The following is a 13,760-nucleotide window of genomic DNA, read 5'->3' as shown; positions in this document are numbered from 1 at the left end:
CTACAGAACTATAACCCTTATGAATACAGAGGCAAAAATACTCAATAAATTACTAGCAAACCAAATCCACCAAATGACCATGTCCAAGAAGAGTTAATCCCAGGAATGCAAGGGTAGTTTGACATAATAAAATCAATCAATACTATAATATCCTACATTAACATAACAAAGGGGGAAAACCATATGAGCTCAATGAATGTAGAAAAGGCAACCTACAAAAGCCACCAGCATTTCATGATAAAAACATTCAATAAATATGAATAGAAGGGAATTTCCCACTGGTCCCAAAGATAACTGCTATCTTTGTTTTCTTCTCGCCCTATGGAGTCCATTCTTTGTGTTTTAAGTGAGAATTGGGCTTACTCTATTAGATTGTTTTCAGCATTCAGATGAATATTTTGGCCTTATCTGTTTAATTACTAGGGGGAAAAAGGGAATTTCCTCAGCCAAATAAAGGGCATCTATGAAAAATTTGCAATTGATATTGTACCTAAAGGTGAAAGACTGAAAATTTTTGCCTAGAATCAGCAACAAGACAAGGATCTCCACTATAAATACTTCTATCTAATGCATGCAGTAGAGCAAGTTCTAGCCAATTAGCCAAGAAAAAGTAAAGAAAATCATCCAGATTGGAAAGGAAAACATCCAATTATCTCTATTCACAGATACATGCTCTTATATACAAAAAACCCTAAAGAATGCACACCAAAAAAAAGAAACTTTTAGAGCTAATGAGTTCAGCAAAGTTGTAGGATACAAGATCAATATATGAAAATCAGTTGAATTTCTATATACTAAAAATAATCAATATAATGAGAAAACAATTCCATTCATAATAACAACAAAAGGAATAAAATTTTTAGGAATAATTTTTAACCAAAGAAATATAAAGACATGTGCATTAAAGCTACAAAATACTGGTAAAAGAAATTAAAGACCTACATAAATGGAATGAAATCCCATGTTCCTAAATCACAGTACTCAACATTGTTAAGACAGCAATATTTCCCAAATTAATTTGCAAATCTTATGTGATCACTATCAAAATTCTAGTAGCCCTTTTTATAGAAATGAACATGCTAATTCCAAAATTCATATGGAATAGCACAGGATCTTAAATAGCCTAATCAATCTTGAAAAAGAGAGCAAAATAAGAGGAATCATATTTCTCAGTTTCAAAACTTACCACAAAGCTATAGCAGTCAAAACAATATGGCACTGGTATATGAGTACACATATAGACCAATGTTATGGCACTAAGACTCCAGAAATAAACCCTCATATTTATGATCAATTGATTTTCAATAGAATTTCCAAACCATTCAATGGAGAAAGGATAATCTTATCACCAAATGTTGCTTAGACAGCTGGATAGCCACATGCAAAATAATGAAGTTGGATCCCTACTTCTCACCATACATAAAATGAATTCAAAAATGGACAAAATACCTGACTATAAGAACTAAAACCACAAAACTCTTAGAAGAAAACATAGGGGTAAATCTTCATCACCTCCTACTTGGCAGTGGATACTTGGATATGACACCCAAAGCATATGCAACAAAAGAAGAAAATAGATCAATTGTAGTTTGCCAAAATTAAAACATTTAGTGCATCTAAGGGCATCATCAAGCAAGTGAAAAGACAATCTGCAATGGGCGAGATATTTGCAAATTACATATCTGACAAATGTATAAATACATCATTAGTCTATAGGGAAATGCAAAGGAAAACCACAATGGGGTCCTACCTTACACCAACTAGGATGGCTTTAATTTAAAAAAAGGAAAATAACAAGTTGGTGAGGAAATGGAGAGAAATCAGAACCCTCATACATTGCTAGTGGGAATGTAAAAATGGCCTCTGTGGAAAACAATTTGGCAGCTCCTCACAGAGTGAAACAGAATGGCTGTATGAATGAGCAATTCCACTTCTAGATGTATACCCCCCAAAATTAAAAAACAAAACAAGTATTCAAACAGGGTCCTTATGACCCTATCACCTCTTAAAGCCCCCCCCCCAATACTTCCACACTGGGAATTAAATTGCAATATGAATTTTGGAAGGGACAGACATTCAAACTCTATCAAGGGGCTTTGGGAAAGAAGACCATACCACTACTGCAGGTGCATTCTTTTACAGTTCAGTTATAGTGTAAAGTATTTATGGAAGTAGAGAATACAGAAAGTCTTTCCCCTAAAATGATTATGTCTGCATCCTACTCCTTAGGAAGGTTTTGGGTACCCTAATGCACACAGTAATGTGAAGATGACACCAGTGGAAGGATTTTCATGGTAACATAACTACATGTGACAACTTGCTATCATTAAGTGTGTATGTGTGTGTATGTGTGAGTCATACAAATTTTAAGTTTTAAGTGTGTGTGTCCACCCCCTAGGTTGGAGAATTAAGTTTGCAAACTCATCCTAGAAAAAGTACTTTGAAGGGTGGACTAGGTGCTGGCATCAGTTCATAGCTTTTCAAGGGAAGTACTTTGAAGGTGACCACAGTATATTCAGCAGTGAGATATGTAGCACTTTTTCTAGGATGAGTTTGTGAACTTAACTGTCACACCATATATAGATGATGATCTGAGTGATATACATATATATATATATGCACACACATATAGACACATAGACATATATAGAGATGATGATCTGAGTAACATATATGTATATATGTATACGTATACATATGTATATATATATTACATGTTCAAGGGAAGTACTTTGAAGGTGACCACAGTATATTCAGCAGTGAGATATGTAGCACTTTTTCTAGGATGAGTATATATACACACATACATACATACATGTATATATATATTTTACATATTGAAGGGAAGTACTTTGAAGGTGACCACAGTATATTCAGCAGTGAGATATGTAGCATTTTTTCTAGGATGAGTTTGTGAACTTAATTGTCACACCATATATAGATGATGGTCTGAGTGATATACATATATATATATATGCACATACACATATATACATATAGACATATATATAGAGAGATGATGATCTGAGTAACATACATACATACATGTATACATATATATTACATGTATGTATGTAACCCAGATCATCATCAGTTTAAAGATGTTTTATGTCTATAATCTTACTTGTCTAAATGAGGTTCTTTATGCATATTTATAGTATCATGATTAGGTAAAAAAAGAGTAATTACATTACTGAAACCATTATTTGAGCAATTTTCAGAAAAGCCATTGCCACTTATGTAAATATTAACTTAAAATTTGTATGACTCAAACAGCTCTTGTGTAAACATATTTATCTGTCTTAAACTTATATATTTATGGTCAGTTAACTTTTTAATTTTCAGATTCTCAATTCTGTTCTGCTGATCTACATTATGCCAGTTCCACAGTCTTGATGACTACAGACTTGTGCAGTTCGGCCCTACCATCCACTGTTTCTAGGAAAGTCTGGTTTCTCTGAAGATCTGCAAGTGCCATTTCAAGAGAGGGTGGTCCTTCCATGCAGTGGAACCAGTTGCTCTGTCACAGACTGAGCCTGTAGTGATGCAGAACAAGAGCTTACATTTATGTACTTGTTAAGAAACTATTAACTACAGATTTTCACGTCTTAAGTCTTTGAATGGGATCTCTTATCATCCACAATTGAGATGAAAAGAGTCTACTTATTAAATACTAAGAATAGTAAGTTAACTTCATCAAAGTAGTGAAAAATTAAAAAAAAAATTCTGTGAAGCCTTTCTCAAAATAAAAAACTCAAGAAAAAAAGTTGTTAGCTCTCAGCAAATGCTGCCAGCAACATAGCACACCTACCAGGAGTGATTCTCTATAATATGATGCTGTACCAAAATAGTAGACAAAACTGGGTAGGTTCCACCAGCTGTGGTTTAATAACGATGCCTGCTATGGTCTGAAGGTTTGTGTCCCCTCACCCCCAAATTCTTATGTTGAAACCTAACCCCCATGGTGATGAGCTAAAAGGTAGGATTTTGGGAAGTGACTGGGTCATGTGGTCTCTGCTCTCCTGAACAGGATTAGTGTCCAGACAAAAGAGGCTGGAGGCAGTTCTTTCGTCCTTTCACCATATGAGGACATAGCTAGAAAGCACCATCTATGAAGCAGAGAACAGCCCTCCCCAGACTGAATCTACTGACACCTGGATTTTGAACTTTCCAGCCTCTAGAACTTTAAGAAATAAATTTCTGTTGTTCATGAATTACCTAGTCTAAGGTATCTTATTATAGCAGCCCAGATGGATTCAAACAGTGCCCGCACATTCCCCCCCAAATGGGGACACTCACAAGAAGTTTTATTTGGTAAAATCTAAAGTGTGTTCCCCTACAAGATGATTACAGAGAAAAATGGAAAGAGTACACAGGGTGCACAGGCAGGTGGGCATTCTGAAAGCAACATTAATGAACCATGGGAATATGCTAAGTGAAAGAAGCCAGACATAAAGTCCACTTATTGAATGATTCTACTGATACTCAAAATAGGGAACTCCATGGAGACAGAAAAATTAGTAGTTGCTTTTGGGTGATGGGGAGGAATAAGAAGAATCATGTGATTGGGGCGGGGGGGTGATAGGTTAAGGGTACAGGGTTTCTTTTTGAAGTTACAAAAATGTTCTATAATTGACTACAATGATGGCTGTGAAACCCTGTAAATGTACTTAAAACCACTGAATTGTATGTTTGAAATGGGTAAATTGCATAGGATGTGAATTATATCCTAGTAAAGTAGCTTAAAATCCTTAAGGAGAATCCCCTTCCACTTACAATAAAAGTTATTACTGTGTCCCATAAGACCCTGCATGATCTTTCCCCTCACAACTTCTGTTTTTTTCTCCAGCATTTTCCAAACTGTAGCCACACAGGTTGCCTTCCAGGCCCTGGGATGAGCTTAGATCTTTTCTGTCTCAGAGGTCTTATACCTGATCCCTTTGGCCTTGAGGGCTCCTTCCGCACTCCACATACATTACTGCTCCCCAGAGGCTCCTTCAGCACATACTCTAAAGTGACCTTTCTCCCTCCTTGGGCCATTGTCCCATCAACCTGCTGTATTTGCTTGACAGTGGCTCAGCAATATCTGAAGTTATTTTATGTACAAAAGAACTTCATAAGGACCATGACTATGTCCACATTGCATGCCCAGCACTTGAAACAGTACCTGGTAGCCAAGCAGGTACCCAAGAAACACTGGGGAATGAATGAATGAAGGGCATTTACAATATCCTGACCTAGGTGGTTGAGGAAACTTTTTAAATAAGAGAAGGGATACACAATGTGCAGAAGAGAACAGTCTCCACGAGATGAATGATTACACCAAGGAGAGGCAGGCAAGCCCATCTCTTTGAAACCTCAATTACATGAAATGTAAGCTAAGATAGGGAAAAAGATGGCAGCATGATATGGTCTTGAGAGCTGTCATTCAACCACAGACATCACATGCTGTTGGTTCTAAGGGTTCCAGACACATTGGCTGCTAGGCCAGCACATGACTCTGAAAGGAATATTAAAAAGTCCTCATTGAGAAGCTAAACTTATTGAGAGTTTGTTTATATATTTGTTTTGGGGTTTTGTCCTGTTTGTTTTGGAGATGTTAATAATTTCATTAAAGCCACCACTGCTAATAAATTAAGTGTACTTATTTTCCTAGGGATTTAAGAGGCTACCTGCATGCAGAGGATTGCATTCACACTCAGGAAAAGACCCGAGTGTCCTAACCTGTCACCTCATACCATACACTAAACTTAAATTTTAAGAGCCTTACAGTTGTAGGTCTATAATCCATTTGAAGTTAATTTTTACATATAGTGTGAGTAGGAGCCAAAGTTCATTCTTTTGCATGTGGATATTTATTTAAGAGATGGTCTTTCCCCTTTGAATGTTCTTGGTACCTTTTGCTAAATCAACTGACCATAGAAACAAAGGTTTATTTCTAGACTATTTTATTCCATTGATCTCTTTGTCTATCTTTATACCCGTACCACACTGTCTTTTTTTTTTTTTTTAGAGACAGAGTCTCACTTTATTGGTCTCAGTAGAGGTCCGTGGTGTCACAGCTCACAGCAACCTCCAACTCCTGGGCTTAAGCAATTCTCTTGCCTCAGCCTCCTGCGTAACTGGGACTATAGGTTTCCGCCACAATACCCAGCTATTTTTTTGTTGTAGTTTGGCCAGGGCCAGGTTCGAACCCGCCACCCTCTGTATATAGGGCTGGTGCCCTACCCACTTAGCTATAGGCACCACCCACACACTGTCTTGATTGTTGTCAGTTTGTCGTAAGAGCTGAAAGTGGAAAGTGTGAGTCCTCCACCATTTCCTTCTTTTTCAAGATCGTTCTGGCCATGCTGGGTCCCTTGAATTTCCCTATAAATTTTAGGATCAGCTTCTCTCTTTTTGCAAAAAATCCAGCTGGATTTTGGCAGGAACTATGTTGAGTTTGGCTGGCCATTGAGACCACTATACACTAGGCAGGTATACTTGACTCTTGCACTAGAGGCTGAGCCACAGTCAGTCCTTCAAATCAAGTCAATCAAACAACAAGACTAATGCTTATTGAGTACTCACCTTGTTCCAAGTACCATGCTGAGTGCTTCACATGGGTCATCTCATATAATCCTTACAATGATCCTAAGAGGTAGGGCTTATTATTATGCTCATGTAACAGGTGAGGAAACTGGGGTGCAGAGAAGTCAGGTGACTTGCCCAAGGTGACAGCTAATAAGTGGCAGAGGTTCAGACCCAGTAAGTCTGACTCAAAAGCCCCTGACTTTCTAACCCAGAATCCTATAAACCCACTAAAAAAGTCAAGCAACTTAGCAGAAAAACGGGGAAAGGATGTGGACAGACATTTCACAAGAGGAAAATGCAAATGGCCAATAAAGATATGAAATGATGCTCCATCTTATAGGCAACGAAATATATAATAAGCAAGAAGATATTATTTTGTCTGTCACATTGATATTTTTGATTGCTAAAATCTGGTATGGACGTGGGTGTAGGAAAACAGGGACTATTATAAAAATATCAGTAGAAGTCCATAATGACACATCCACTTTGGAAAACAACTTGGCAGAATTTATTAAAACATAAAACAAACATATCCTTTCAGTTTGCTGTTCCAAACTTCAGCACAAAGAAGACATACACAAGAATGTCCACTATAACCCTATTTGTAACTGCATAAAAAGGAAACAAACCAGGTTTGCCAATGACAATATTGGCCACGACCAAATCCACACCACTGGAAAGCTAGTCCCACAAGGCACAGGACTGTGTTTCTTGTGTTCATGGCTGTATCCCCAAGGTCTAAAATAGTAACTGACACACGGCTAGCACCCTGGTGTTTGCTGAACGCGTACTGTGGTACATAGTATACTATGCAGCAGTTAAAAGAATAAGGTATATACGTGTGTGTGTGTGTGTGTGTGTGTGTGTGTGTGTGTATGAGTGTAGATACATATGCAGAATAAAGTTCTGTTGTATATATTAATTTCCTTATTTGGAAAAAGGATCTTTGGAGATGTAATTAAGTTAAGCATCTCAAGATGCTCACCTGGATTATCCAGGTAGGATTTAAACCCACTAAATATACTTCCAAGAAAGAGAAGAAAGATACAGAAGTGGGAACAGCATGTGAAGATGGAGGCAGAGATTGGAGTGATACAGCTATGGCCAAGAACATCTAGAGTCAACCAAAGCTGGAAAAGGCAAGGAAGGGGATTCTTCCCAAGAGCCCACAGAGATAAAGTGGCCTTACCAACACCCTGACTTAGAATATCTAGCTTCCATAACTGTGACAGAATAAAGTTCTATTGTTTTAAGCCATCCAGTTTGCGGTACATTGCTAAGGTAGCTGGAATAAACTAATACAGACAGACATATTCTCTCAGGTCTTCAATACACATTAAACGAAAAATCAAATTGTGAAATAATACATACAAGGTCATACAATTAAGTTCGGAAACTCATCCTAGAAAAGGTGGTATATACCTCATTGCTGAATATCACTATGGTCACCAGATTGCCAAGGGGAGTACTTTGAAGGGGACTGTAATGATAATTTAGCAGTGAGGTATGGAACATTTTTTCCAGGATAAGTTTACTAACTTAATTCTACAACCTTGTACAACAACAGCTCTAATGGCATACTCCAAACTGACTGACGTAGTTCCCTCTTGGGATGGGAGTAGGTGTCAGTAGAATGGAGAAGGTTCAGAGAGACCCCAGCTTCAGAAGCATTCATGTATTTTTAAAAATAATGGTTTAAATATTTTCCAAAAAGCTAAAAGGAAAATTGATAACTGACACATAGACCTCATTTTCAGAAAAGCCATTATAAAAAAAGTCAAAAAGGAGAAATACAAATCCCTTATTCAATTCCACGAGTCCTTTTTTGAGCTAAGAAGACAGTCCTTGGAGGCCACTGCTGGGATTCACATCAGTAGGGGCTAAAGGTTAAGCTGGAGAAAATAACAATCAGCTATTATACATTGTTAAGTATTCTCAAAGAATTTTAAACATTCAGATTTTCTTTTAGATAAAATAACTTAAGATAACCGTATTTAATCTGATCAAGTGAAATACAAACTACCAATTGTTTTCCTTAAGTCTATATATATTAATAATATATACTTAAGTCAGTATATATTAGTTACTATTGTTTGCTTTTAATAGTTTATTTGATTTACTACTCACGCTTTGTTGAGGAAGTTTCTAGAATTGCATCTTCCAGATTTAAATCACCAAAGTCCCCAGATCCTAAAAATTAAAAAAAAAAAAAAGATTTTTAAATGTAACTATCTTTGCATGAAAAATAACACTGAAATATTCTCCTGAAATGGTCATTTCCCTTTTGAAATTGAAGGGGTGAAAAAAGATATTCCACACAAATGAAAATCAAGAGAGCAAAGATAGCTATGTTTATATCAAACAAAATACTATAGACTAAGTCAAAAACTATAGAGACAAAGAAGGTTATTATATCATGATAAAGGGGTCAATTCATCAAGAAATCATAACAATTATTATGTAATATATTTGTACCCAACAGTGAAGTACCTAAATAAAACAAATATTAATAGATCTGGAGAGACAGACTATAACACAATAACAGTAGGAGATGTTAATACCTCACTTTCAACACTGGATAGATCATCTAGAGAGAAAATCAATAAGGAAATATGGGACTTGAACTATACCTTAGACTAAATGAACATACTAGACACTTACAGAACATTCCATCTAATAGCAACAAGATACACAATCTTCTCAAGTACACACAAAACATTCTCCAGGATAGATCTCATATGTGACCACAAAACAAGGGTTAAATTTAAGAAGACTGAAATCATATTGAGAATCTTTTTTAACCACAATGACCTGAAACTAGAAATCAACAATAGGAAGAATCTCAGAAAACTCACAAATATGTGGAAATTAAACAATATAGTCCTAAACAAGCAATGGGTCAAAGAACAAATTGAAAGGGGAATTTTAAATTATCTCAAGAAAATCTAAAACTAGAAATATGACGTACTGAAATTCACAGGACACAGCAAAAGCAGTCCTGAGAAGAAAGTTTATAGCAATAAACACAAGCATCAAAAAAGAAGAAACATGCCAGAGTGGTGGGTCACCCTTGAAATCCCAGAACTCTGGGAGGCCAAGGCGGAAGGATTGCTTGAGGTCAGGAGTTTGAGAGCAGCCTGAGCAAGAGTGTGACCCCGTCTCTCCTAAAAATAGAAAAACTAGCCAGGTGTGGTAGTGAACACCTATAGTCCCAGCTACTCAGGAAGCTGAGGCAGGAGGATTCCTTGAGCCCAGGAGTTTGAGGTAACAGCTGTGAGCTGTGATGATGCCATAGTACTCTAGCCTGGACAACAGAGCAAGAGGAGGAAGATAAGAAGGAGGCGGAGCAGGGGAGGGATAGAGGAGGAGGAGGAGGAGAAGGAGGGAGGGAAGGAAGAGGAGGAAAAAGAAAAAGAAGAAGTGAAGGAAGAGGAAGAAGAAGAAACATTTCAAACAACCTATAACAATCTGATGTTACACTTCAAGGAACCAGAAAATGACAAAAGCCCAAATATAGCACAAGGAAGGAAATAACAAAGATTAGAGCTGCAATAAATAAAACAGAAACTAGAAAAATAAAAAGAACAACAAACCTAAGAGTCGGTTTTTTAAAAGATAAAATCAGACAAATCTTTAGCTAGAGTCTTAAGCTAACAAAGAAAAAAAAGGCACAAACTAAATCAGAAACAAAAAAAGACATTATAGCTGATAACACAAATAAAAAAGGATCATAAGAGACTGCTACAAACAACTATACATGAACATATATTGGGCAACCCAGAGGAAATGGGTGAATTCATAGAAACATGCAACCTTACCAACATGGAATCAGAAAGAAATAGACCAATTTCTAGGACCTTAAATCAGCAATAAAAAGTCCCCATCAAAGAAAAGTCCATGGCATGATGGTTTTACTCCTGAATTGTACCAATCATTTAAAAAACTAATATCAATGCTTCTCAAACTCTTCCAAAAATATTAAAGAGGTGGGAATACTTCTAAACTTATTTTATCAGGCCAGCATTTCCCTGACACCAAAGCCCAAGAAGAACACTATAAGAAAACTACAGGCCAATATCTCTGAGGAATGTAGATGCAAAATTACTCAACAAAACACTAGCAAACAAATTCAGTAGCCTATTAGAGGCCAGGCAATGTGGCTCATGCCTGTAATCCCAGCACTCTGGGATCATTAGAGCTCAGGAGTTTATGGAAAACAATCTGGCTGACCTGTAGTCGCAGCTATTCACAGTACTGAGGCAGGAGGATTGCTTGAGCCAAGGAGTTGGAGGTTGCTGTGAGCTATGATGATGCCACGCACTCTATCTAGGGCCATAGAAAGAAACATTGCCTCAAAAAAAAAAAAAAAGTGCATTCCAAGTATCATTCACCATGATCAAGGAGGATTTGTCCCAGGGATGCAAGAATGGTTCTATATATGGAAATCAATAAATGTTATACATCATCATTAGCAAAATGAAAAACAGCCACCACATGGTCCCAAAAGGTATATTGAAAGCATTTAAGAAAATTCAACATCTATTCATGTTAAAAACCCTCAAAAATAGGTATAGAGAGAATGTACTGCAATGTAATAAAGGACTAATACGACAAGCCCTCAGCTAACATCACATTCAATGAAAAGTTGAATGTTTTTCCTCTAACACCAGTAACAAGACAAGGATACCTACTTTCACCACTTCTATTCATCAGAGTACTAGAAGTCCTAGGAAAGCAATTAGGCAAGAAAAAGAAATAAAAGGCACTCCTGTAGGAAAGGAAGAAGTGAAATTATGTTTGCTGATGATGCTCTTATGCATAGAAAACCCTAAGACTTCATAAAAAACTGTTAGAATTGATAAACAAATTCTATAAAGTTGCAGGTTATGAAAATCAACATACAAAAATCAGCAGTATTTCTATAAACCAGTGATTTTCAACCAGTGTGCCATGAGAGGATCCTAGGTGTGCCACGAAAATTCTTAAAGATTATTAAATTGTTTTCAAAAGAAGTTCAAAGCACAGTAAGTATGTTCTTTTTTTTTTTTTTTTTTTGATCAACATAATTTAAGTGTGCCATGGAAGTTTAACTACAGGTTCAAGTGTGCCATGATATTTAAAAAAAGGTTGAAAAATACTATATACTAACCAAGAACTATCTGAAAAATAAATTAAAACAATTATATTTGCAATAGCATAAAGAAATAAACACTTGGGAGTAAATTTAATCAAGGACACGAAGAACGATCTGTACACTGAAAACTACAAAACATTGATGAAAGAAATTAAAAACAGAAATGAAGGGAACTATATCCTACATTCATGCACTAGAGGAATATCATCAAAATGTCCATATGATACCAAAGTGATCTACAAATTCAGTGCAACTCTAATCAAAACTGCAATATCACATTTCACAAAAATAGAAAAAAATTCCTAAAATTTGTATGGAACTAGAAAAGACCCTGAATAGCCAAAAAATTTGGAATAGAAGGGACAAAAAAGGAGGCAGCATACTCTCTAGTTTCGAAATACAAGCTATCGTAATCAAAACAGCGTGGTACTGGCAAAAAGACACATCAACCAATATAACAGGATAGAAAGCTCAAAAGTAAATCCAAATATTTACAGTCCATTGACCTTCAACAAAGATGCCAAAAACACACACACCAGAGAAAGGACAGTATCCCTAATAAATGGTTTTGAGAAAACTGAATATCCACTTACAGAAGAATTAAATTGAACCTTTATCTCACACTATATACAAAAATCAACTCAAAATGGATAAAAGACTTAAATGTAAGACCTGAAATTGTAAAGATACTAGATAAAATGAGAAAAAAGCTCCACAAAATTGGTTTGAACATCAATTTCTTGGATAGGTCTCTAAATGCACAAAGAAAAATAAAAGTAAACAAACGATATTGCACCAAATTAAAGAGCTTCTGCACAGTAAAGGAAAGCATTAACAGAGTGAGGAGATAACCCATGACTGGGAGAAAATATTTGCAAGCCATATATCTTAAAACAAAGGAGTTGGCCTGGTCTAGCCCTGGCCCTGTCCCAATCCCCAGCCTGTCCACTCTGGCAGCTGAGCAGCTCCATGGGGCACTCAGATGGGCTCCCAGAGCAGCCCAAGCCCATGAGGGCCACACACTATGCCACCGTTGCTGATTAGACGGAGGTACACTGCCCCCTCCACGCCAGGAGGAGTGGAGGATCAATGCGGTTCAAGAATCGATTCCAGCAGTTCATGAACCACTGGGCCCTAGCCAATGGCTGCTACATACCAACTTGGTAGGAACATGCTGCTAACTGTTGTACACATGCATTCCTCACTGTCCCAGCCATTGTGAGCAGTGCCCTCCTCCAGTGGCAGTCTGATGACTGCTCGGAAAAGCTAACAGCATGGCTTTATGGAATGGGCCTTTGTGCCCTCTTCATTATCTCTACAGTAAACGTGAAAATATTATATCATGGACAAAGAGCCACTTAAGGACAGTGGAGCTTTGTTTCCACATGTGTGATATAATGGTTATCTATTTCTTCATTGCTGCTTCTTATGCTCCATGGTTAAATCTCCATGAACTTGGACCCCTGGCATCTCATATGCATTGGTTTACCTGGCTCCTGGCAACTGGAGTAACCATTCATGTATTTCTCTACCATTAAAAGTATAAAGTGGTTGAATTCTTTTTCCATCTCATGATGGGATTTTCTCCAGCCTTGGTGGTAACATCAATGAATAACACTGACGAACTTCATGAACTTGCCTGTGGAGGCTTCACAGGCTTAATTTATTGCCTAGGTCGGAGTTGTGTTCTTCAAGAGTGATGGCATCTTTCCATTTGCTCATGCCATCTGGCACCTGTTTGTGGCCACGGCAGCTGCAGTGCATTACTACGCCATTTGGAAATACCTTTACTCAAGTCCTATGGACACTATGCAACACTTATGACCAGTTTTCTACAATGTCCCCAAACCAGTATTATTTCAACTACAGCACTTGGGAGTGGGGTAGGAGCTGAAAACTGAACAGGGAAAGAAAAAAAAGTAGAAGATGACAACTACACTGACTTCCTTTATATCTTTTGCATATAATTACTGTGAAAGTATAAAAGCTGTGTTCTGGGATTTTTCCCAACACAGCAAATAAATAAGGTAGTGAATTAATTTTCATTCCATTC

At 37.0% G+C, this 13,760-nt stretch overlaps 1 protein-coding gene and 1 pseudogene across 1 annotated transcript in view; one reads left to right on the top strand and one right to left on the bottom strand.

The window, feature by feature from the left end:
• Positions 1-13,760, bottom strand: part of CD99L2 (CD99 molecule like 2) — a 114,546-nt gene that overhangs the window by 49,727 nt on the left and 51,059 nt on the right. Inside the window, exon 2 of the mRNA XM_023507577.1 lies at positions 8,701-8,763. Within this exon, the coding sequence (XP_023363345.1) occupies positions 8,701-8,763 (63 nt within the window). The remainder of the gene's footprint in view (positions 1-8,700; positions 8,764-13,760) is intronic.
• Positions 12,797-13,531, top strand: LOC100964205 (annotated as a pseudogene).

Source organism: Otolemur garnettii, unplaced genomic scaffold, assembly GCF_000181295.1.
Source record: "Otolemur garnettii isolate 467f Iridium unplaced genomic scaffold, OtoGar3 scaffold00190, whole genome shotgun sequence".
Lineage (NCBI taxonomy): Eukaryota > Metazoa > Chordata > Mammalia > Primates > Galagidae > Otolemur > Otolemur garnettii.
The sequence above is the reverse complement of the archived record's forward strand: the minus strand, read 5'-3'. Positions and strand labels throughout refer to the sequence as shown.